At 41.1% G+C, this 26,973-nt stretch overlaps 1 protein-coding gene across 4 annotated transcripts in view; it reads right to left on the bottom strand.

Annotated features, from left to right (window-relative positions):
* anks1b (ankyrin repeat and sterile alpha motif domain containing 1B) overlaps nucleotides 1–26,973 on the bottom strand; it is a 267,248-nt gene that overhangs the window by 145,366 nt on the left and 94,909 nt on the right. For 3 of the 4 annotated variants that reach the window (XM_085252154.1, XM_085252151.1, XM_085252152.1), the window contains exons 4-9: nucleotides 24,229–24,381; nucleotides 19,898–20,041; nucleotides 13,119–13,194; nucleotides 11,367–11,468; nucleotides 6,589–6,711; nucleotides 5,589–5,776 (exon numbers count right to left, since the gene is read on the bottom strand). In XM_085252154.1, coding sequence (XP_085108280.1) covers nucleotides 5,589–5,776; nucleotides 6,589–6,711; nucleotides 11,367–11,468; nucleotides 13,119–13,194; nucleotides 19,898–20,041; nucleotides 24,229–24,381 — 786 coding nt within the window. Of the gene's footprint in view, nucleotides 1–5,588; nucleotides 5,777–6,588; nucleotides 6,712–11,366; nucleotides 11,469–13,118; nucleotides 13,195–15,284; nucleotides 15,515–19,897; nucleotides 20,042–24,228; nucleotides 24,382–26,973 lie in introns of those variants that run through there. The other variant, XM_085252153.1, reaches the window with a different exon arrangement.

Here is a 26,973-nt window from a genome sequence, read left to right as displayed (position 1 = left end):
ATGCTTATGGCTAAATGTGCAGCAGATTCACCAAAAACACTCTTATGGGATAAAATCAAACAATCAAATACATTCTTATCTAGAATTTCTTTCCCTGACTTTCTTCCATTACTGGAGATTTTGATAATTACAGTAAAAGCCAGCTTATTTCCCCTCAAAGGCACCATCTTTATCAACCTCAGTATCTCTTTGTGAAGCTCTTCATGGGGATCACAGCAAAAACCTGCAACCCTTCTCATATAACTACTTGAAATACCTGCACAGCACTGCTTTGGGCTAGTATGTGTTAGTGAGAAAAGCCCATTAATAGCAGAACATCTGAGGCTCACACGCAGTGCCCTTTCCTGGGGGCTCTTTGGCTCTCAGGGGACAGGTGTGCGGATGGGCTCTGCAGTATGAAGGGCAGATAAAGCCCACCTGATATCTCTGTGAACCAAACAACGCAGCCGAGGGCGTAGACCACAGCAGATTACAAAGACAAAAACACATATCGGCCGTCTCTAAAACTGCATATAGCTTTTACCAGGAGTGATGAGGGTGCACAGACTGAGGGAGGTCTCATGTTCATCATGCGGTGATTATCTTTAGAACAGAGGTCTAAAAGATGACAAGCGAGAGGGCAAAAAGAACAAAAAAAGAAAAGGATTAAGAGCGGCAGGAATGCAGAGGGCATGCTAAAGAAGCAAAGAATGAAAACTGTGCACCCAAATGAAGTTACAGAAGGAAGGAGAGACAGATGGAAAGAGCCAAAGAACGGCAGCGAGAATGGAGACGGAGGCAGAAAATGAGGCAGAAAGCAAAAGGTCACCAATCGCTCCAGATTGCAGAGGGCCCTTTGCAACACTTGAATATTGATTGATCTAAAAAGGACTGCAGTATTCACATATACATACTGCACTGTATGCATAAACAATACATAACCTTTCATTACAGTATGAATGTGATGCCAGCCAGTGTTCAATAGAGAGGACACAGTTAATTATTCATACTGAAAGCTGCATAGCTAATCAATATTACATTAGTTGTCAATGGGAAAGCTTTTAAGGGATAGATTATGACTTAGGGAAAATCACCTGCTTAACTACATGAAAATGTGTCTTTTATGTCTGTCTGAAAGCTTCTTAACACAAATGAGTTTAGTTCATTTGATGGAGGAAACACAAAATGATTTATACTTGGATTTAAACTGACTCCAGTGTAATGAGTTTAAGTTACACGAGTTTAAATTTTACAGATCAATATGAAACCCAATAAACCCTTAGACATTTCCCTGCACTACATGCACATGGCTCTGATAGTGCAGCCAACTGGTTAGTGAAAACTAACCATGCATAAAAAATATCTGTTGAAGAGAGTCTTTGCATGGATGAAAAACACAGTTTTTACACAGATTTTAAGTGGCTCGACAGATCCAGGCTCAAATATCTCTACAATGACTGAATGGGTTACGCTGCACTAGATTTCTTTCCTAATTGTTTGGACCACTAACACTGAAAAGTGTGATATGTCCCCTGATGGGAAGACAGGAACTGCAGGTGTGGCCACAAAATGCCATTTCCACAAAAAAGGAAGGAGTACATTTTCATATTATAATTATATTTAAAATGGGTTTCTTTTTTTACAAAATTAAAAAAAAAAAACAATCAAACTAATCAAGTCTGGAGTGAATTTTTTATATTTTATGTCTCATGTTCAGAGTTTTTACTCAGGGCTGCAAGTATTGTACAGATTTCCAAATAGCATGGAGAAGTCTTAATTAACTGGTCATTATAGACAATCATGGTTAGCGATGAATAAACAAGGATCAACTCCTAAATCTAACTGACATCTACAGCAAGGTGACATTTTTGGTGCAGAGAACAATATCGTGGCAAAAATTACATTTCAAACCAGTATGAAAAATCTGATCAATATGCCCAATAATATGATTTATTACAATATATCCTTACTTGATTCTGTGCTTAGTGATAGAATGTTAGTATCGGGAGACAGTAAATTTTATAACCTGCTAATCAGTGTCCCTCAACATATAGCTTAAAGCAAAGCTGTATATCATTATAGTCCTGCAGGGTTGTTAGCATGGCTACAGATTGGCACCAAATATTAGAAATTAAGGAACACATTTGATTTTTAGTCCAGACAGTACTTGTAAAGGGTATTTACAGGTTCCGGCCTCTTAGATGTGAGGATCTGATTCTCTGCTCTATGCATCGTCTGCACGCAAAACACAGAAAGAGTCCAAGTAGGGAAAAGAAAAGTGGCCAGCAGGGGGCGAGCTGTAGAAAGAAGTCAGAGTGCAAGTCCACAAGAAAGTTTTCCTCACTTGACTTATGACCTCATTAAACACTTTTCTGTTGGGTTTATGGCCTCAGTCACTACCTTAGCTTTAATTCACTTAACATGATGTCAATTTTGGTCCAATTTAGAGTAAAACAGACGACAAAGCATCCAAGCCTCATTTGTCACATCTGGTTTCCAAACACCAAGATGAAAATGGCCAGAACACTCTACTTAAAGCTCCACGATGACATCCACCTTTTATGTACAGTCTGTGCTTTTCCATCACGGTTATTGGGATACACAAGTTCTGGAATTCTGGCTGGAAAAAATACACAATCTCAGCTTTGATTTGAAATACTTAGATAAGCATGTGGACTAAATTATTTAGTTTTGAATTATAATTGAATAATAAATTCTTGTGTAATAAATGTAAGCAAAGAATACAACCAGTGCCAGCAGACCAGTGGCATCAGATTATAACAAACACATGCTGGTTTAACCACACAGAATGCACATGCTAGTGCTCATTTGAACACAACTCACACACATTTCCACTCTGACTTTCTGAATTCACACTGTGCCAGCATTCTTCGTGAGTGTATGCAATCTATGTGTGAGTTATTGCGCATATTTGCATTGTTCATTTCTGTACTATAGAGACATTGAATCGCATACTAAATAGGCCCGGCCTCAGTTTAGACAGTAGCCTGCGGGCACATATAAACACACACAGACATACACAAGCTAGGAGTGTCAGTAATAGAATACAAATTGGTACTTATAGAGAGGGGCACAAGATGGATTCAGGTAATTACAGCCTGAGTAAGACGTGGTGTACGTGTTTAATGTGCATGCACGTGTGAGAGAGCCTCAGCATGAGGTCTGTGCACCTGCTGCACTGTCCATAAAAGCTACTTGAATTACGCTGAAAGTGAACTTATTAAAGAAATGAAAAAAAAAAAATTGGACTATTGATCAGCGTCACAATATTTTTTGCTGGAGTGTCTGTGCATGTGTTACTGTAGGGGAGAGAGATGGAGAGAAATAGAAAGAAAAATAGAAACAGACAAGCAGTAATAAGTGAGAAGCGCAGGCACATTCGATCGCATTTCTTTGGACAACCCTGTGAGTGTGCACGCCTGAGCGTGCGCGCACGTGTGTCTGTGTGTGGTCTAAAGGTTCAGGTGTGATAGATGACCTGTGTTTCTGTCTTTCTGGCTGATGGAATTGAGCCTCAGAGCCTCTTCGTCACGCTGTGCTGGCTGTTAGAAATAAACTGCAGGTGTGATTCTCTGGTCAGCTAACACTGATAAAGGTCATCCACTTCTTCCTGAGCTGAACTTCAAGCCATTAATGTCTAATCAGTTTTCTCCTGCGTAAGAGTGTGTGTGTGTATGTGTGTTGTGTTAGGAGAGTGTGGACAGATACGGGGAAGGCGTGAACAATATTTCAGCATAAATAGGCACCAATTTAGAAGAAGGTCATGAAAAATATCTGCAGGCTGTGAACGGATCTTTGAGCACAAAGAATAATTACAATTGTAAATAAACCCTGGACCTGTTTTGTTTCTGTAACAAGAAGTGACAACTCAACAGGACGAGCCAACTCAGCAGCATCAGTCTGATACTGCCCTCTGTAGTCAAAATAGTCAAAGTGCAGTCTTTTTTGTAAGCCAGAAGTACACAAAGTGCCCATTTTATTAGGTGCACCTTGTTAATACAAGGCTGATCCCGCTTTGACTTTAAAACTTCCTTTAAAACTTCCTGAAGGCTTCATGACGCAGATTCAGTGAGCTGCTGGAAACACTTCTCGTTCACATGGATCTCAAGTCTCAGACTGAGATATGCCAAGATGCAAGCCATGCTTTCATGCTGTTTACAGCTGATCCCATCAACAGAATGTTGCAGCAGAAATCGACACCCATCAAACCAGGCACCATTTTCCAATCTTCTCTTCCTGTTTTTGGGTAAGCATGTGTGAACGGTAACCTCAGTTTCCTGTTAGCGTTCTCTTATCTGACAGGAGCGGCACCCGGTGTGGTCTTCTGCTGCCGTAGCCCATCTGGTTCAAGGCTGTGAACTCTGAGATGCTCTTCTGTACATCCTGGTTCTGACAAGTAGTTATTTCGGTCACTGCTGCCTTCCTATCATCTCAAAGCAGACATGCCCTTCTCCTCTGACCTCTGGCATTCAACAAAGCATTTTTGCCCAGAGAATTACCGCTCGCTCGATATTTTCTCCTTTTTCTCAGACCAGCCTAGCTGGCACAAACAACCACATCACTTTCAAAGTCACTCAAATCACCTTTCTTTCCCATACTAATGCTCAATTTGAACTTCAACGGGTCATCTTGACCGTGTCTGAATGCCTGAGTAGCTGCCATGTGACTGGCCGATTCGATATTCGTATTAACAAGCAGCTGAACAATACCCAGTGAAGTGGCCTTGACAGTAAATGAAGATCTGCAGCACAGCTGGGCCCTGTGTGCAGTAAGATAAAACATCTTGAAGGACTAAATAAGAGCTGATAAGCCTGCAGAGAGAAATTCTTTTAGATAAACAGAGAGCCTGCCTGCAGTCAAACATTTATAGATGTGGCAGAAACATTTTACTCAGAGCCAAAATATTTTTCTATCGATTTTTAAGTCTTAATTTATTCTAGAGCAACACAGACATTATTGTAGGGACTAATTGCAATTCGGTCACTCCTGAAATTAAGACTTTCTGAGCCAGTGACCTCATACCAATCTTATCTGAAATTGCAACCATAAACTATCTAGTTTTTTTTTTTTCTTCATTTGGCAGATTTGCACTGACATTTGCACTTTTGTTTTATCTGTTTACTAAAACAGGAGAAAAAAAAAGAACAAGTAAAACAGAAAGCAGGCCAGCACAAAGCAGCCAACTAAAGGGATATTTAGGGGCATAAATCAAACTCCAAAGACAGCAGGAGAAAAAGAAGTGCTGCAAAACCACTAAATTCTTGTATTTAAGAAACTGGAATAAGGCCCGGACATTTACTTTTGAGTTAACCATCATCATAGTCAAGTGTCAGTTAACAGAAAAGTAGAAATGCATTAGTAGTTTTTCTTTTTGGCATGGAGTTTTTCAGAACAACTTTAAACTCTGGTGTGAGAATATTTAATTACCAACGAGGTGTTCAATTGCAAACTACCTCAGTGCCCTTTTTTCCCATTTTTGCCTGGCTCATTACTTCCCACAAAATGCATTTACATGAGCAGACCAAGAAAGGAGAGGCAAACACCACAACCAAAATGCACCACGCCTCTGTAATAGCCTAGTGGCGTACCTTGCTGGCTCGAGTCAGAGTGCCGTTGGGTCGATCTGGGCGCTCCTCATCGGACAGCCGCCCGCTACCGAAGCTGTCCATAGAGTGGGAGGAGATGGTGTGGCAGAGCTCCTCGAATGAGTAGTCCCTATCCCGGCACTTTTTGATCTCATGAAGCAGTTTGGACAGTTCGCTTGTCACAGCATCATCTGAGGAGGATGTAAGAAATGTGATCCCTATCTGTGAAGCCAGTTATTCTCATACCGGGTACGCCAGCAAATATATTTTATCACCAAAACAACAAAGAAAAAAAGGTGGAAGAAAATCTTTTATATGCCTGTCTGATTTATTGTGAGATTAACCTGTTTGGCAGACACAAAACTCCTCCCCCGTCTGCTTCCTGCTTTGCTTTTGTGTCGCATTAAGGCACACTGTGCTAATCACTTCCTCCTGCTTCCCTCCACGACTCTCTAGGTAATCAAGGTAATTATGGGATCTGCTGACAATCACTGAGAGGAGAGCAGATCAGCACACACTCAGCAGGTTGCAATGTCATATTTGTAACACAGGGGGCAGTGCTGGACAAAGTAAGTGTGGAGTGGCAGTGACTGTTATTCTCCACTAAAGGAGCTGCTCTCCATGGCTTTATTCAGCCCATATTGCAAAAAGTAAACAATAGTTCCAATCAAGTTTAGTGGCGTTGTTCTTAGAGTAAACTGGACACATGCATTTGGATGATGGACTGGTCTGTAATGTTCCCTTATATATAAATAAATGCTTTATATAAATGCCTTTGTAGTTGTTTGGGTATATTACTAAACATATTGTAAGCCTTTGTGCAGAATGCATAAAGGAATGTGCTACATAGGTTGTTATTTGTTGTTATGTCATCTGTCTACACCCAGTTTCTGTCTTTATTTCTACCACTTCCTCTTTTTAGAACTAAAAAAGCTGTATTTAGTCACCTCAGAGCTCACAGTCCAGTACTTCAGTTGTCACATGAATCTGTCTTCATACTTACTCTTGTGTCTCAGTGAAGGGGACGCGGAAGGCGAGGGAACAGAAGTTCGAGGTGTAGGGACAGGACACGTGCGGACAGGCTCCTCCAGGATGCTCAGCTTCTCCATCTCATCCATCATATATTCTACAGACACGTGGAAACAGCGGAGAATTAAGAAGATGGACGATGAAGCAGACAAGATGAAAGCAATGTGAATTAAGGGGAAAGTGAAAATATGCCAGGAAGACGGGAATAATGAGCAGAAAGGGCACAGAGTGGAGGAAGTTTGGAGAGTGATCGAGGAGGGAGAGCGAGAGAGAAAAAAATCATTTCAGAGGCATTTTACCAGATCAATATAATAGCACAGCCATCAGTATTGTAAACAGCTTGAGCTGCATTCAATTCACACTTTTCCCCGCACCGCAAATTCACTTCACAGCTTCTGCTAATAAAGCAATCTGCTGTTCACGAAGGTAAAACAGAACAAATTATGTGGCTAGGGAAGGAAAGAGGAAGAGGAGGGGAGAAAAGGGTTCAGGTGAAGGGCCAGAAACAAAGTTCAACACTTGCTTAACTCAGGCAAAGCACACGAATACACTTGCAGACAGAAATTAGGTGGCAAATTCCCTGCAGAGTCCTAATGAGGGAGCCGGTTAATGTCAGGAGGAGTGTTTGTGCGTGTGGGTATATTTTCATTATTATGAATAGTGGCATTCAGCTCAGTAGTTATGACGAACAACCACATTTGCATACAACTACACTTAGTACTGGAATTTGTATCCGACTCAAAAAGAAAGACGAAATGCTTCGACAGATTTATTAAGTTCCATAAACAGCAGAGAACATAAAGTGCAGCGTCTTTATAAAATAATAAAATAATCCACTGAACTGTAGTACACAAGCAGTTGCTGATGGGTAGTACAAAATGAACTTGTTAATTCAAACAGTCGGATGAATCGTGTGCTGTGAAACAAATGAGATTCTATTCATAACGAGGTGCCTACGGCAACCAGAAAGCCCCTCGACTGGCACAATTGAGTAAATGACAAGTATTCTGCTCTTTGCGTCTCTGTCTGTGCGTGTGTGTGTGTGCTTTTCCATCTCCTCTCCAACAGGAAATGGCATGCAGCTGATCTTTTCACTGAGTCACAGCTGCGTCCTTTCCCTCTCTCTCTCACACATTCACTCTCCAATTTATGCTGAAGTCCAAATCTCTGTTTGCACTTCTAATTTAGAGAGACAAGCTTTTCACGGCTGTCATTTCTGACCAATATGCACAATGACATGAATTTTTGACTTTTAAAAAGCTACGTTCATTTCATAAACATATTTTCTAGCCTCACTTGTGTGCATATTAACAAATATTCCCCCAAACTGTGATTCTATATGCACAGCTCGGGATGTGAACAGCTAAGGATGCCGAATTAAGTCCAGACAGCTGCACTGTATTGACATCTTCAACCCCAGTTATCCACATAATCACTCTTCATTCTTGTAAATACAAGTGTGTAAACAAGCAAATCCACAGAACTGTATTGTAAACTCTATCCATTCTCTTCTGCTTTTCCAAATTAGGGTCGCAGAAGTTATTTTAAACTGTAGAGGAAATCCCAAATATACCAAATAAAGCTAAATGTTAGGAGTAGGTGTACAAAACAAGGAGCAAGAATCTAGTAGGTGGTGCTGCGACAGAGGCTATACGGCATTTGGTTAGCATACACTGACTGGTGAGTTACATATATCACTTTTCTGTCATTTAACTGTTCAATGATGTTGGTTTAAAATGAATGTCAATGTAGGAGGTCTGTATCAGAGGGAAAAGCTGAAAAACGTTTGAAAGTCCAAAATGTATGTCCTTCATATTTTCTAAAGGATTCTGGCCACCAGGCCTGGTGTTCGACTGTCTTGAATCTGAAGTCAATAACATGAACATCCTGTCTTGGATCAAAAATTCAAGCTAGTGCTGGTGTTATGATGGGGGGTCCAACTGGGCATTGTTTCAATTCAATTCAATTCAAATTCTTTATTGTCCCAAAAGGGAAATTAGTTTAGCAACAGGATAAAAGTAAACAAAAAATAATATAAAATGACAATAATAGTAGTAGAAAATCCCAGAACAGTTATATGGCATTTAGGAGACAGGATGCAGTACGGATAAAAGAAGTCTGGAGTCTTTTGGTCTTCCTCAGAGGTACCCTAAAACAGCGGCCGGAAGGCAACAACTCAAACTCACTGTGAAGTGGATGGTTTGAACAATTAACAATAGAATGAGCCTTTCTAAGCACATTTTTATTGTAAATGGCCAAAAGTCCATCTTACCAGCGCCCTGAAATTTTGCTAGCAGTTTTTACCAAAAGACCCAACCTCTTCTTATTCTTCACCGTCAGGTTACCAAACCAGGCAGCAATACAAAAAGACATCACAGATTTGATAAAACTTCTATAAAACAAAGACAACATCTCAGATGAGACATTAAAAGATCTCATTTTCCTTAAAAACAACAGTCTTTATTGAACTTTTTTAGTAATGGCATCAGCATGAGATCCAAAACACAGTTTATGGTCAAGTACCACACCTAGATATTTGAAACGCTCAACAATCCCAATATCAGCAGTTTTAACGATAGTGGGTGATGAGCTATAAGACTAAGAGGACTTCCTAAAATCAATAATCATGTCTTTAGTTTTTGACACATTTAGTGAAAGGAAGGAGTCATCACACCAATCCACAAAATCATGTTTAAACACCACAGCCTTGAGTATTGTTGCTGACCATGTCCATTCCTTTAGGACACAGTGTACCAATCTTTTAATGGCCGTTTCTAACAGGGTAACTCATCATTTCACAAACTCAAATCATATCAAACTGGTTTCTGGAACATGCACTCAAATGTTCACCGTACTCAAAGGGCCTCCGCCGTCACCAGATCGCAATCCAATAGAGAACCTTTGGGATGTAGTGGAACAGAGCAATATTGAATCTGTGCCTCGAAAAATTCAGTAAGTGCTGAAGGCAAAAAGCAGGTGTAACCCACTACTGCTGAGGTGTACCTAATAAAGTGCTGAGTGTACATCGTGTAGTTTCAATAAAGGGCTTGAACAGAGTCCAATTCTGTTATGTAGCGGAGACGCAGACCATCTCTAAAGCTCACTGCTCTTCATTAGCAAAAAACTAATTACTCAGAAGTTTTAGATGCTGGGTTTGGGGGCCGCTTTATGAACTGAAGAAGAGAATTTTAGCCCATTGTTCACTATACCTTTAGCTGGTTAAGCCTCCAGAGGTAAGCATGTGCTGTTTAACTCTGCCTGACTGATGAGAATCACAAAAGAGAACTAAAACTAAAAAGCATTTCGGGGAGCAACTAGCTATGTGAAATCATTTTTCAAGATGTGTGGGTAGGTTCTTCGCAACAACAAACCACTTCCACTTCACATATGTAACTCTGAAGCAAGTAGAAGGATAATAAAGCAACAACTACATGTTAAGGTTTAAAACACAAGACAAATATAGACAGTTTTCCCCGATTTTGTTATTTGTTTACGCCTCAAATTGTTGTCGTGCTAAACGTGAAATAGGAAACTTGAATCACTAATTACATCTAAATTGTTCTGCCCTTTGCATCGCTGTGCGTTCCCTGGTTTAATGTCAGCTTTCTGTCTGTTATTTTCTAACCGTGGACGATTTGTTACATTCCTGGGGCTCAGTCTCTGCTCCCCTTTCTATCTTTGTCTCCTAGTTAAGACTGTTTAGCGGTTAATTTAGGCTCTCCTCGTTCGCCTATCCCTCCAATCCTGTCTGTCTTTATCTCACTCTCTTTAAATCATGCGCAACAACACGCCTAACATACACCCACAGACTACACAATGACAGATAGCGAAGGCCTCCAAGCCACAGATTAGAGCGTTCAAACTGAACCTCATAATCACTTCAGGATAAAACTGTCTTTAGAAGGTGCAATATGGAGAATCTTTGGGTCCGCGGGGACTGCGGCGCAAACTCACACAAACAAGCATTGGTTGCACACAAAACCCACTGCAGCAGGACAAGAGCCAAAACAGGGTTCTTAATAGCAGGTGCAAGGGCAAAAAGTCCACAAAGAAAGGCATCATTTACTTCACTCATCATAGCTCGTGGTTCTAAACTTCACAAGAGTAGAAACTCTTGTCAGAGCAGATAATTTTTTTAACTCATCAAAGCAAGAAAAGCAAAAATGAAACTGATGCCTGGGATGATTGTTGCATTCCAGTTAGCTGAGCCTTTTCCAAATTCAACCATCATTAAGGATTTTAACAAGGGATTTTCCTGCTTTGACAAGTTGGGATGTTTGAAACTACTATTAAATAGCAAAGCAACAAAATCCAATATGAAGATGTAAGTCTGACCTTTTATGGCATGCCAAGGTCTTGCTGCTCCTTCACAATGTGTGTCGATATTAGTATTCATTTATACACTGCTGGAGAACATCTATTATAAGGGTTCTTAAGTGGTTTAGATATGGACTTTATTGCACAGTAGTCATCAGAAATACCATAGTGCTATTTATCCACTGAAACTTCCAGAATCTTATTGATAACAATCTTATTTAAAATCCAGCTAAACCAGTGAGACAAAGAAAATAAGTCAAGGCTAACAGTAACAGTGCATTCAAACTAAACACATACAGGAGCTTCCATTGTCGCTGGTGAACTGTTAAATCTTTCTTTTTGTTGTTATATATTTAGTGAACTTATATAAGATTCTTACACCTGAAATGCCCCACTTTCTCAATTCATCTAAATCAAAAGTGTGTGCGTCTTTACCTTGGATGAGAGCAGTGATCTGCTGGGATTTTGGTGCGGGATGATCCCTCAGAATCTCCAGAGCCGTTCTTCCTTGGCTGTCTCTTAGATTGGTGTCGATCCCTGACACACAAACACACCCAAGAAAACGTGCATAAAATACAAGAAAAAGAGGGGGAAAAGTCAACACCCATTACTTAGTCTAACAATACAGGACCTACTCAGGCTTGCTCATGATAATTCACCTTCACCGCAGATACACAGAACTAAACACATTCAAGCGCAGTATACAAAAATAAATATGAAGTCAGATCTGTAAACACACCACTCAGTCAGAAACACCAGGGAGCATTTTTTCCAAGATTATAACCCAAATGTTTTGTAGATGAATGCAAATTAGTCTCACACATACACATTCTTGCAATGCTAAGTCACAATCTCAGACAATGACACATAAAAAGACTGCATTCTAAGACTGATGCACAATATCAAATAGGCCATATGTGAAAATAAATGTCATTCCAATCGTTCTGCTGGGTACCATCAGAAATGTATCAAACTGTAATAAAAGGACATTTACACCTAAGTTAGCATTTCAGGTTTTTATTTTCCCTCCTTTTTCCTCCTTATTTCTCATGTGGTTTGTACATTTATAAATGAAGTCTGTAATGTGATTAGTGCTTCAAGGAACTGTAGATGTAAAAAAAACAGCTTCCCTGGCTTTTTTATTTATCGAAAATAACAAATGTGTTTAAAAGAAAAATGTATTATAATAATAACGGCTTGTTGTTTAATGCTCTTCATGTCCCAGAGTTGTGCTAAACTTAGCTTACTGTTTAGTAGCATTCAGTTTTTATTTAGTTGTTCTTAACTTTCTATTTTTAGCCTTTTTAGCCTTTATTTGAGCGGTCAGTAAATAGCAGACCAGAAAGTAGCAGACACTCTAATGACTGGAGGCCCCGCCAAGCTCAGACGTTGCAATGCTCAGAGAAAGTACAGAAATAACCACATTTACCTACTCAACTTGAATGTCACATGATCCTTTTCTGTGATACTAAAGGTTATTTCTTTGGTCAAAAAAATGACTGATGCTTACTTGATAAAGCAGTTACACCAACAAGCCATTCTCTACGCGTAGGCATTGAGGCCCATCCTACACCTCTACAGTAAACCCACCTACCGACAGGCAATATTTTTAGCTATATCGGGTTAGAGCTCAGTGACTCTGACAAGTACAGCCCTGCTTTGATCCAGGATGTTAATAAAATCAAGGCAAAAGGAACATGGCCACCCAGAGGAAATCCTGTAGGAAACAGGAAGTGCTGAAGGAAAGTAGGTGGAGGATGGCAATGATGTCAAAAGGACAACAGTGTCCAGGCTGTTTTAGTAAAAGTACTAACTATACCCACATGACTTTGAGCTACTAGTTAAGACAGGAGCTGTTCTACCTTCGGGAATCTTTATCAGTCATTGCATAAGATGACATAAGACAACACATCCTAATTATGCAGTTGCAGAGAAACTGGCCAAAACAATAACAAAGCTTGAAGTGAGGAAGAATTTAGCAAACAGATGTTTGGAGTTCACCTGAGGGCAAACTGACTCACAATTTAGGGAAGGAGAGGGAAAACACAACAAAACAAAATGCCAAACATCTAGCCACAGGTTGAAAAAAAAAGAAAAAAAAAAAAAAAAGAGGGAGAAACAAGGGAAACACACATATAAGGAAACACGCACAGTTTTTGTTTAGCCGGGGTATATTTATAGACCCACCTGAGTCAAGCAGAAGGCGAACAACATCCATCTTCCCAAAGAGAGCTGCCTCATGGAGGGCACTGCCATTCTCGGTCTACAAGAGACAGAGATAGCATTTGTGTATTAATATTAAGTCACTTTAACAATTCAAAGTGGAGACAAAAATAGACATCAAAACCAGAAAGCACAAGAGGCGTTAAAAAAAGAAAGGAAAGGGAACTGGGATTAAAAGGGAGCAAAAAGGCAATATTTTGATTTGATACAATCTTTTTTTCCCCCCCTCGCTGGCAGTTAAATGAAAGAGATTCAGAGAGATTAAAACAAGTTACATTCCCTCGCCTCCAAACAGTGCGAGGCCACAGCGATTTCAAACCATTACACAAGCAGCAGGCGCCTGTGTGGAAACGTCCCACTTTCACCTCACCCTACGCTGGCCCGTATCAGCCTCCAGTCCAACTAATAGAGATATTACAGATATGATGCAACACACTGAAACCAGCACGGGGATGGTGCCAGTAAGTGTCTCATCCCGTATCAGCAGTGATGAGAGAGACGATTATTCTGACAAGGATACATTTAAAAAGTGCAACAACATAAAGAACAGCTGTTTAATCACACAGCCTGAGGGTGAACAGGACCAAAATAGCTAGACTTAAAGGTGTAGAATTTTTATGTTACAGCATCCTTTGCTGATGCTAATGACTGATATCCTAGGATGTGGAAACACACACATCGGAATGTTTTCCATACCAGCGGGCAGAGTAAGCAGAGTAAGCAGCTTAAGAACAAACAACCTCCAAACAGTTCCATCGAGCACTTAAAGCCTCCTCCACTAATGCTCCACCCCACAGCCAACAAGACCCAATATTCACTATCAACATGCCAGACACTAGAGTACATCCACACAGGGTCTTTTTATAACAGATTCCCTTCCTGACAAAACCCAACAGATTTTTTTATTTAACTAAAGTCAAATCTATTTTAAATAACCTAAAGTTAAAATTTATTGGAGGGCCAGTATTGGGCCGATATTATTGGCCAATATTTGGTACTTGTTAATATATCAGTAATGGCATTTATTAAGGCACTCTGCTGTTGCAAACACACGTACAGTACAACTAGCTCCATCCTCCATGCTTCTCATGAAAAAGCGACAAATTGTCAGTGCTTGGGAGGAAGCGAAGCGTGGCTATATGTGGACAAGTTTTACATTTGATACCAAGGAAAACAGGATGCTTTGTAAACCACGTTGAGTAACTCTCAAGGGTAATAAAACAACAACCTTTTACACTTTATTCTACTATAATCTTATAATATTTAGTCTAAATTCTAACTAAAACGAAATAACTTTTTAGTCAAAGGACTATGACTAAAAAGTCAGATCTATAAATTGTCCTAAAAAGGTCCTATGTTGGTCGGACTCTACCAAATAGCGCGCAGTGAATTTGTCCACTGTATTTCTGCTTCAGTCAATTGTTTCCATACAATCAGAATAATTAGCAAAAATAAGCTACAAAAATAGATCAGGTCAATAGGTAGGGATGCTATTACTATGTTAATCATCATTCAGCTACTTGAGACTCACGTCCTGCAGTCCAGTTGACTCATTCTGCACTTGAGATGAGCAGCAAGCTGGAGGGCCACTCCAACCAGAACCAACAGGAGGTAATGAACTGCTACTGCTATGCCTACCTCAGCAAGGACTATTAGGTGCAGCTGGGAAGACTTATACACACACACACACACCCCGCTAATAAAGCCAAAAACACAACGTGTATATATATAAGGGAAACGCTGTAACTAGTTTTACTTTGATGAAGTTACTGCTATATAGCTTAACAGGACATCATGATCCTGAAGGTCTTTCTGGAACATTAAACATACTAATCTGTGCATGTTGCTGGAAGCAATAGAGCCCATCGAGGATACTAAGGACTTCAACATACACAAAGACACGTGTTTCACACTCGCAGCCACACACACACACACACACACACACATGCTGAACACGTTGCATCCTTCATAGCTGGCTTCCTGACAACACAGATGAAACCCTGGACTGAATAGAAGTCCCAGCCGTAATGAAGACAAATTATCTGGACGACAGCCGACACTGCCAGGAAATTCTGCTCGACGCAACACTACACCACATCAGTGTGATCGTCTTCTGCAGGAATACGCAACTTTTTCTGTTTCCCCTGACACAAAGGTGTTATCGCCACAGAGAAGGGATTGATGGCAAAATGAAGCTATAACGCCATATGCGACAGCTCCTCTGTCTTTTGAAAGTTAAAAAGGTCAAAGGCCCAGATCCCTCGGAAAAATCCCGCAGGTGTGAATCCAAAGTGGAAACAGACGAAATGTCAAATTTGTAGCGCCTGCGAGTTTATCACAATGTGGATGTCTCCCCTGCAAAACAAAATCTCTGCTGCCCTCATGCATGAAAGCGGAGGTTGTATCTCAGGAAGAGATCCACCCCCTATTCTAGTACACACATCTTGCCCTCCTGAACCTCCTTTACCACTTCCTGTCCTGTTTCCCATAGCGATTATGCAGTGATGTCATGAGGAATCAAGGAAGGCAGTTCTTACTCCGAGTTTCCTGGAATTGAAAGGCAGATGAATCGGTTTAACGACAGCACGCAGAAATGTAGCACTCACTGCTCATGATGGGACGACGAGGTAAATGTCTGAATGTGAATGCTCACATCATCCCTCTTACTTATGCTTGACAAAAAAATAGGACTCTATATTAATCAAAACAGCTGCACTGCAGGCAATAATGACCTAAAGCATATTTTTGTGCAAGACAGTGTTGGAAATAGCAGTCAGCTGTGTTTGTGAACAAAGATGTGTGTATCTATACTAAACTTTTGCCCTGTGTTGGCTATAGGTCACTCAGTGGCACGTTCCTCCATACTGTAGGGATTTCCCCTCATTATTATGGGAACAGACAGAGGATGAAAGAGTGTGTGAGAGCAAGAGAAAAAGAGAGGAGAAAAGAGAGAAAGTGCGCTGCATGTATAAATTATTCATCCTCACTCACACAGACCTATATGGCATGACTCCAATTACTGACCTGTACACACACACTCTCTCTTTTACACACACACACACACACACACACACACACACACACACACACACACACACGCACACGCACACACACACGCACACATGCACACATGCACAATTTGCTTTCCATTCTTGGAATGCCATCTGTGAGTCACCCACAGCATCCACTCTGCACCGTCAACATTATAGTACAGTTCTGACAGTGCGGCCTTGCAGAAAATACAGAGAGAAAGAACGAGCGAGGCAAGAGGAGGGGAAATGGAGAAGAGCGGAAAGCAGGTGGGGAAAAGAGGACAACTCGACACTCGCTGTGTTTCTCACCTAAGTGGCATTAAAAAAGCCTTTGCTCTTCAGGGAAGCCATTAAGTCTGCTTGTTTACCTGATGTTATTGCAACTGAACATCAAATGCAAACAGCCACATGGGGCTTTTACAAAAGCAAAAACTGTATATTAAAGGGAGTAAGGTCCGAAAAGTGTAGCCAATGCTGTGGAATCATTATTGCTATATCCATCTTTTACGTGCAGTCTATGAGTAAAACCAGGAGAGTCCAATTACCGTGCAACACGGAGATTAAATGAAAACCCAATTTAACAGAAATGCCTACCATTACAGTCGAGCAGTGTTTGACCCGTTCCAGGTCAGGTGACATGTGTAGGCTCACTCTAATTGACTATCAAGTTTAACCAACCAAAGAGCCAATTTTACTCGCCAAGTGTGCAACAGCTACTCTCATCCAACGTATGATAATGATAGCTAATAGAGCAAAAGAGAACTCGATGCCTCTATGCATTATTTTCAGCAACAGACACGAGCGGAGCAAAAGTCAAGGGTAAACTAAGGAGACGATTTGAGATATCAGACTTGCAGCGCTCTTGATCAGTAGGTAGAGAGGAAAAGTAAGAAAAGGGGAGAGCGGAGGATTTGCAGACGTGTGAAGAGAGATGAGGCAAATCAAAGGCGTGTAGTGTTCATCTGCTCTAGACACATGGAGCCTCAGGCCAAATCCCTGCAGAGAAACACAGCCCTGCTCTTCAGATCTGAGCAGGCATGCACACATTCGGGCATAAACAGACACCGCAGCGTGTAACAAGGACAGAAGGCAGAGAAGATAGGTGCAGTGCCACTGAGTCATGCATATCCTCACTGTGAGAGCCTCACAGTGATTCTCATATCCAAGAGGTCAAACTGTTTTCATCCTTCCAGATATGGAATCCACACAGACACACATCCACGTCCGTGCCCATCAAATTCTTCTTTGCTACACATTCTAATGGACGCTGTCACAGTACGGCAAAAAAGCTCATATTTGTCTTGTAGTCGCAGACCCTCCTCCATCCACATGCTATTTATACTGTATATAAACTGTACTTTACACAGCCAAAAAAAAAAAAGGGGGAGAACGTAGCATCTGTTACGTCATATGTCTCAGCAGTGAATGATAATAGAGTCAAATCAGATTTTGGCACCAGCAGAAGTTAACTTCTAGAGTCTCTCAGATCCACATAGCAACAGCTACACGTTTTAGATCCATAAAAGCTTCTGGGGCACTGAAGGAAATTTCCTATAAAGGCTTTGAAGGATTGTTTTGTCGCATATGTGTACAAACTCTGATCGATCCCTGTTTCTATAGCTTCTAAGCAGAAATGTCCCTTGATTAAGAATCAGCAGCTTTAGGGGGCTTTAGATTCTGACTGAGCTCTGAAACTCCTGGAGCTGCTTTTCGGCTTCGATTCTTCAATCCAACAAAACCAACTCCAGTAAAGAAGCGTGAAACAACAACGTCCAACACTGTAAAACAGAATTTTGAGCCTTTTTAAATAAAAACTTTCAGTTTTATCGTTGCAATTATTTAGTAAATCAGCATTTCTTTTTCATGTATAGATGTATTATTGAAATTGTGCATTTCTTTCTTATTTTAAGACACCTCAGGGATTAAATGTGTAGTTACTGATACTGACAGAAAAGTGGCATTTCACTAGTACAGCCTACGTAAAATCAAAGTGGGCTCTATATGCCATTTAATGTAAAATGAATTTCACATAGCTGTTTAGACCTCTGTCTTGTTTAAAAGCTCGTACCAGGACATTGTTTGCAGTGAAGTAATATTTCTGGTGAAAATGTTCAATTAAAAAAAAGTTAATTTGTTTAATAAAATATAGAAATACAAAATATGGACTTAAAAGTGGCTAATCCCAGTAAATTATATCCATACAGTGTCTGACGTTTATCTCCGATCAGGTGATATTGGCAGCAGAATAAGCATCAGTACTCCTCCTCAGGCATCCAAAGACCTCCATGCCATTTAAGATACAGCGCATGCAGTAAGTTCTGGGTCTACCCTGGGGTCTCTTAACAGCTGGCCACACCTGGAAAGACTCCAAAAGGTACTCAAGAGGCCTCCTGAGCTGCTGCCCGAACCACCTCAGCTGGCTCCTTTCCATACAAAAGAGCAACTCCTGGTTAGTGTAATCTCTGCCAAAAATCTCATAAGCCTTGTTCTAAACTACAAATTGTAAAAGGGAAATGAACTTTAGCTGCAAAGTATGCGTAATCTCATTCTTTTAGTCATCCATAAGCTTGGAACATAGAACAAGTCGTAAATCCTAAGCCTTGTCTTCAGTCCACATTCTCTCGTCAAAAAACAATCCAATTAATGCTGACTTTGCAGGACTTCAGAACAAATACAACTGTTTACCAGCTGTTTTAATGAATAATGAATTTAACCTGGTTCTAAACTACACAACTTCTGTCACAATGGCTTGCACATTAGACACCAAAACCCCCAAGCCAGCATATAATGAGTGATGACCTTATAACAAGCTGTGAGATGTGAAAAGTATCTATAGTTGGTCAGCAGGTAGCTGCAGCAGTTAGCACTGTTGCCACATGAGAACAGCTGACAGCTGGGACAGGCTCTTGGATAAGTAGTTAAGATGCATGGATCTATAGTTGGACAATGAATGAACAAACAATCACAAGCGGTTTTATATTTTGAAATAATAGCACCATTATTGGTACACATTGATGATCTGTCCAGATAAAAAACGAATAAGCCCACTAAGCCAATGATCAGCTGTGATGTTCTTCTGTGCCGGGTCAAAATAAAGCTTGTGGTGTGAGCAATCCAGTAATAAGTCCAAAGAGAACCGTTAACACAGTAAAGGGCTATATTTCTACATTTAAGACAAGTGATCAAAGTCAAACAGTTCAGCTTTTCTCCAGAGAAAGACAACAGTGCTCAAGAAATCAGCAAAGCGTGGCTGCATTTTGACAAGACTTCACAAAAGCAAATGGTCCAGAAAGGGTCGGGACTAAGTTGTATTTGAATCGCCCAGACAATTCAGAATACACAAAAAGACAAAATATAAAGGTGAGAAGAGCGGAGAGGTCCAAACATCGCATCAGAAACCGAGCAGTAATGAAGCTCCACATATTGTAACCGACACCGCGTTTCCCTTTCCTCTAATGAAAATATAAAGAGGTGTGTAAAAGGAGGGCCCTCTCTGGAACACCCTGTCCTCTTTCTTCTTATTTCTTTCTCTCTTACAGTCTGTTCTCCCAATTAATTATACATCCTTCCCTACCACCAAACCATAGGACCCATGTAACACATAAATATACATACAGTATATGCTCTCTGATCAGATGAAGGAAGCACATAGATTCAAAAGAAGAATTCGGGAGATTAAGTTTAAAAAGGAATGTGGTGGTGCCTTCTTACCACGCAGTTTACGTCCATGCCGGCCTCAAGCAGAGTCTGGATGGTGCTGTGGTGTCCGTTGCGGGCAGCCAGGTGAAGCGGAGTGTGTAGCCGAGTGTGACTGGTCATGAGATTGGGGTGGGCACTCACCAACATGCGCACCACCTGCCCACAAAAAACACAGCCACACGTTAATGACAAAAACAGCAAACATATAAAAACTAGGCCACTTGTCACCTTCTTACACCTGCTAAAAGCTAAATTGCACCAAACACGAATTTCAAAGCGAAGGTCAAAGGAAGGCCTTGCTTCATTTTGTAGCCATGTTAGCAGGATTAAAATCCAGAGCAGCCACCTTGGACCTTTTATTAATAAATAAAGCAATTATATTATTTGTCATCCAGAATTAGCGCACATCAGGCTTGTGTGGTTGGGTGTGGTCATTTAAAACAAGGCTTTGCATATCACAGCACATACAGGTCTTTTCTCTGTAAACCCTACAGATGATTGAGTGGGAAAATCGCAGTAGATCACTAGTTTGTGAAATATTAATAGACCCAGTCTGCAGAAACACTCATGCCCCATCCAATCATGCACCTTGGTTTCACATCATCCACTCGTCATTGGATCATCAACTGGAGAGGATGCTTGACGATGAGTTAGTGATGCTGTCCAGAACAAGCCTATGACTTAAAGTGTGATAATACTTTCCAAAAGGTTGATTCTGTTCATCTGGACGTAGCGTTTTGTGGGAGAAACGTTTCGTCACTCATCCAAGTGACTTCTTCAGTCTCAGCTGACTGCAGGTTTCCCCAACCTTATAAACAGTACATTTGCATAATGACTGAAACCAGCCCACTGAAGGAACAATGGGCTGGGAGGTCAGTTCCTTAATCTTAATTATGCAAATTCTCATGACCATTGATCAACAACCACTGACCAAAACCCACTGATCAAAGACCACTGATCAATGGTCATGAGTACCATTCACAGAGAGTTGGGGAATGGCTGCAATCACAGCATTGTAAGATGGTGAAAGATGTACCCTTAGGCCCCCTCCTCGATTCAGAGATGGTCTTTCCCTTTTCACGTAAATGGCCTCCTTGACTCTGCTCTCAAACCAGCGTTCCTCCCTGTCCAGGTTGTGTACATCCTCATGTTTGAAAGAGTGTCCACTGGCCTGTAGGTGTAAATAGACTGCAGAGTCCTGGCCTGACGAGGCTCTTCTGCGTTGTGCCATCCGCTTCGCCAGAGGTTGTTTGCTTTCCCCGATGTATACATCTTATCAATCCTCCTGGCACTTAACAGCGTACACCAGGGGTAGGCAACTCCAGGCCTCGAGTGCCGGTGTCCTGGAGGTTTTAGATGTGTCCATGATCCATCACAGCTGATTTAAAGGGCTAAATGACTCCTCAGCATTTCTTGAAGTTCTCCAGAGGCCTGGTAATGAACTAATCATTTGATTCAGGTGTGTTGACCTAGGCTGGGATCTAAAAGCTGCAGGACACCGGCACTCGAGGCCTGGGAGTTGCCTACCCCTGGCGTACACTATGTTACTCTGTTTGTGTCGGGGGACCCGATCCTTGAGGTGGACCAGTTTTTGGCGCAGCGTGTTTTGGGGTTTAAAAGCCACAGAGACCCGGTGTTTAGAAAAAATGCGTCTCAACTGCTCCGATACTCCTGACACATATGGGATCACTACAGGTTTTCGCTTGGGCAGCGGTTGTCCTTCTCTCCTGGATCGGCTGGAGCTTTCTTTAGGTGTCTTTCCAGCTTTGACAAAAGTCCAGCTGGGATAACCACATTTACTCAGGGCCTTCTTGATGTGCTGTTCTTCTGCCTCCCTGGCCGCTGTGTCAGTGGGGATGGTGTTCGCTCTGTATTGTAGCGTCCTGATGACACCCAGTTTGTGCTCCAGTGGATGATGAGAGTCAAACCTTAAATACTGATCCATATGCGTAGGTTTACGGTACACGTCAGCTTTTAGTGGTTGTTGATCAATGGTCATGAGAATTTGCATAATTAAGATTAAGGAACGGACCTCCCAGCCCATTGTTCCTTCAGTGGGCTGGTTTCAGTCATTATGCAAATGTACTGTTTATAAGATTGGGGAAACCTGCAGTCAGCTGAGACAGAAGAAGTCACTTGGATGAGTGACGAAACGTTTCTCCCACAAAACGCTACGTCCAGATGAACAGAATCAACTTTTTGGAGATTTACTTTCGTGGATGATTGAGAATGCATCAAGATGTAATAATACTTGTACTTTGGATTGCTTTACAAGTTTCTTCCTTAAAACAAGGCACAAATTTAAAATGTCCTATTAGTTGTTTAAACCTGCTACCAGCAGCTGTCATTTTACAGGACAAAATCAACAGTCCAGACATGAGAAGTCTGCTTTAGTATCACCAAACTTTCTGTAAAATTTCTTTGCAAAATTCAAAATCATAAATTCAAGCTTGCAGTTCCTGATCTGCTTGACTAAGTGGGACGCTAAGTAAACACTGAAGATGGATTATCAGCAGGTATTTTTACCTTTTTCAACCAATCGTGAAAGAAAATATCCTTTAAAACTCCTGTCAAAAACGCCAATATATCTGTGGTAAGAGGCTTCTGTGCTTTTAACTGATAGTGAATGACGTTTGTTTAATAACTCAGCTCGCCAACAGGCGGTTCTCTCGAAAGCTTCCTCCCTTTAATGTGCATCTTTGCGAGCGCGTGTGCGTGCACGTGTCGTAAACTTTTGCCCTGTGTTAGTTACATCTCCATGCAGCAGGAGCTTCCACCACAGGGATTTCCCTTCATTATTATGCAGAGAAAGGAGAGGAGAGAGAACTACCGTGTTGCCTTTATAAATTATTCATTCACTCAGACAAACCTGTATGGCTTGACTGCAATTACTCACCACCTTAGCAGAAAAAATTTGTGATTGCATTTGAACATCAGCAGGCACACGCCTCTGTGTGGGATTGCGCTCGCATGTGCACGCTTTTTGTCACATTTTTGTTACACTTCTTTGTGTCTGCCTTTCTGTGGAGTAAAGGCAGTATTTGAGGGTTTTTTCCCCCAACACATATTTATCAGTTAAATTGAATTAGCAGTAGAGGTATGGAAGGTCTGATTCCTTTGCCCTGTTAATTCTTCACCTGCTGCTTCACTTTACCGGCCAGTGAGGAGCTTGGACAGGATACACAGCGCACGAACAGGTTAAAATACGGTAAATCATCCACATACCAGCCTCCTAACCAGTAATCAACAAAAACATGACCTAGACTGAGAAACCAGTGTGTATCTTTGGGGGAGAGGATGCTCTTCAAAAATCTTTACAAGAACAAATACCTGCATTTAACCGCGCTTTCTTTTAATTACGATCTCTGCTGCCTTTTGAGCAAAGTACTCTGTAAATAAAACGCAGCTAATTTATTCTTCACCCCAAATTGCAGAGGATTTGTGCCTCCTGTCAGCTACATTAAAAGCTCAGCTAATTATATTTTTTTACCCATTTTGTCACTTTGAAATTTTTTTATTTTATTAATGTCGTTGGAGTTTCAATTCAATTTTAATTGCAAATTAAACTGATTAGGGAGCAGATGTTTGCATCACATTCTTATGCATGGAGTGCCACCTATGTCCTCTATATCGAGCGGCTTTTATGGAAATTAAAGCTTCTCCAATGTAGAAAAGGTCAAAACCTAAACAGGTTGAGGTATGTTTTTATATCTGTTTTGACTTCAAGGCGTTGCATGCTCATTATTCAGGAGAAGATGCATCCGTTAAGTAAATATTAAAGTGCTGGGAAATCAAGGTGATGACGTTTTAACCATTTATGTCTATATTTTATAGACGCACCTATATACACACATATATGTGTATACACACACATATATGTGTATACACACACACACACACACACACACACACATATATACATATATACAATTATTGCCTTCAGAACTGCAGTAACTCTTCAACGTAGAGATTCAACACGGTGAAGGAAACATTCCTTACCTCTGACATCAACAAGACATTTTAACCCAGAACTGCTGTTCACTAGATATTTTCTCCTTTCCTACTCTGGAGGGGGGTTGTGTTGGAAAATCCCAGCCGATCAGCAGTTTCTGAAATACTCAGGCCAGCCCATCAGGCACCAACAACCATGTCACATTCAAAGACTTTAAAATCATTTCTGATGTTCAGTTTGAACTTCAGCAGGTCGTCTTGCTACGTGGCTAAATGCACTGAGTTGACTTATTGGCTCAAACTAAAACTAAAAGATTCAAAGCAGTGCTTCCCTTCTCGTTTTTCTTAGCGTCAAGTAATGATGTTTTCATTGATCAGATATTCTCACAGACCTGCAGTCGGCCGTACAGTGCTGCCAAGTCTAGAGGACTCTCCTGTCGGCTGTTTCTCATGGTGGGGTCAGTCAGCTCCTGCAGCAGTACTGAAACCACCTCAGAGTGTCCATACTGGGCTGCACAGTGGAGTGCAGTTTCCTTCTCGTGGTTCTGTGGAAGAACACGAAAAAAATGGATATTGAAAAGAGTGAAGTTGAGGGAAGGTGGGGGGTAGTGAACTTAGGAATTATTGGAATAATAAAGAGTCAGAGACACGAAGTGAAGTGAGCCACAGAAACATGGCGAGATCCAGGGAAGTGATGAGAAAGGTGATGAAATTTTGAGAGAGATAAGGTTAGGAAAATGGAATGTAAGTTTGATTGCAATATAAGATATAAGAAGGTGGTGATTTATAAGTAGGGCACATGTGGGTGAAACGATTGAGATATAAGGGAAGAGAGGAAGGAGGAGCAGTTAGCTTTATTTATTGCCCCAGTGATATGGGGCATACATACAGTGATATGGGGAAGCTACATTTCACTGCAGAGATTTCTGCTACACATATGAAACACATATCTCAAGTACTATATCATTCTGCATGTACAAATTCTAAAAGGCTATCGGGATTGAGAGACCTGCTAGGAGAAATCTATGGTGTCCTGTCTGTGTAACAGAAGCAACGGTAACTCACTGTGCCTTTCAATGATTAAACGCATTATACGCTGTTATGTACTTGGATGTTTTTAGCTTTATATCACCTCACTGCCAATTAATCAAGCTCCACTGTTAATACACATTTTAAAAATCCTTAATGCATCACATTTCTCACCTCAAAACATTTACTTCTGTAAAATAATTTCTCAAAATGTTCCCTCAGTTAATTACACTTTGCCTCATCATGTATTTTGGCTATCAAATGTGATCTGATTAAAGTAGATGCAAATATGAAGGTAAGTGTTTTAAAAAGCATCTGGATTTGATTTGGATATGAAATAACTAAAATGGGGCCTCAGTTCATGTGCGCCGTTAGGATACATTCATTAGCACATTTGTTTGTCAGACGGCGTGCTCAGTTTTGCTGGGTGGTGGGGGTTCTTAGATAACACTGTGCAAGCTTTTTGTTTGTTTGTTTGTTCTGGATTCCTGAACATTCCTGTCAAGAGAGAGAAAGGCAATGTTTGGAATTCCAGTCTTGAATTGCTCCGATTGACTGGGTAGGAAACAACCGGCAAGGGCCCGCCACAAGCCAGCAGCCTCGGGATGAGCAGTTACGAGAAATAATATATATAAAGCATCAATGTCTCTTTTTCTGGTAAATTTATTATCGCACTGGAAAATGCATCTGACAGTAGCTGACATTTTGTTTTGGTATATAAGTCTGCTGCACCTGATTTTGTTTGACAAGATTAAATATGTGAGGTAAAGGTGGGTGAACAGCAACTTACTGTTAGTTCAAAATTTGTACCCCTTTCCAGTAGCAGATCACTGTTTACAGTTTAAGTCAGAGAAGATCCTGTAACTTACTGCAGATTGTGGGAAATTGTCAAGTTTAATCATCTCTGTTATGAAAACAATGGTTTGCATTGAAAAAAAAAGTATTTCTATTCGCATATGCTGCGAAATCAGAATCAGGAAAAATAGTATCGGCAAATCACACACACAAAACAATGATAATTTGCTTTTATCTCAGTACAGCATACAAATGTATATATGTTTTGTCTACTTTTGCTTATCTTGACACTTTTGAATGTAACTGAATTAAAAATAAAAAAAATAAAAAATTATATATATATATATATATATATATATATATATATATATATATATATATATATATATACACATATATATACACATACACACATACATATACACATATATATATAGGTTGGTCAGTCTGGTCTTGCAGTCTCGGCTGATTGTTCTGTCTACCAGTAGCTGGTGTTTTGCGCCTCTGGTATTCTTGCCAATTCCTTTCTGTGTCCCGCTCATGTATTGACCCATGTGCCTGTTCATCTTAGCCGATATGATGCCTGACAGGAGCTTCCATGACACTCACCAGTCCCCGGCCCCCTTCCTTCCGCTTAGCGTACAGCCTCAGGGTGCTGGACTTGGGGTGAAACCCTCCATGCATGGTAAGGAGCTTTCTTGTCTTTATGTCAGTGGCTTCTATCTCCTCCTTTGGCCAGCCTATTACCCCAGCAGGGTACCTGATCACGGGCAGGGCGTACGTGTTGATGGCCCGGATCTTGTTCTTTCCATTCAACTGACTCCTCAGGACTTGCCTGACCCTCTGCAGGTACTTGGTGGTTGCAGCCTTTCTAGCGGCCTCTTCATGGTTCCCATTCGCCTGCGGGATCCCCAAGTACTTGTAACTGTCCTCTATGTCTGCAATGTTGCCTTCTGGTAGTTCAATCCCCTCAGTTCTGACTACCTTCCCTCTCTTTGATACCATCCGACTACACTTCTCCAGTCCGAACGACATTCCAATGTCATTGCTGTATAGCCTGGTAGTGTGGATCAGTGAATCGATGTCTCGTTCACTCTTGGCATACAGCTTGATGTCATCCATGTACAGGAGGTGGCTGACAACTGCTCCGTTCCGTAGTCGGTATCCGTAGCCAGTCTTGTTAATGATCTCACTGAGGGGGTTCAGGCCTATGCAGAACAGCAGTGGGGACAGAGCATCTCCTTGGTAGATCCCGCACTTGATGGTGACTTGTGCTATGGGCTTGGAGTTGGCCTCTAGTGTTGTACGCCACA

Source organism: Mchenga conophoros, linkage group LG17 (genome assembly GCF_057382185.1).
Source record: "Mchenga conophoros isolate Kocher_MC1m ecotype Shallow Benthic linkage group LG17, M_conophoros_male_GT1.1, whole genome shotgun sequence".
NCBI lineage: Eukaryota > Metazoa > Chordata > Actinopteri > Cichliformes > Cichlidae > Mchenga > Mchenga conophoros.
Note: the sequence above shows the minus strand (reverse complement) of the source record. Positions and strands in the feature narration are given on the sequence as shown.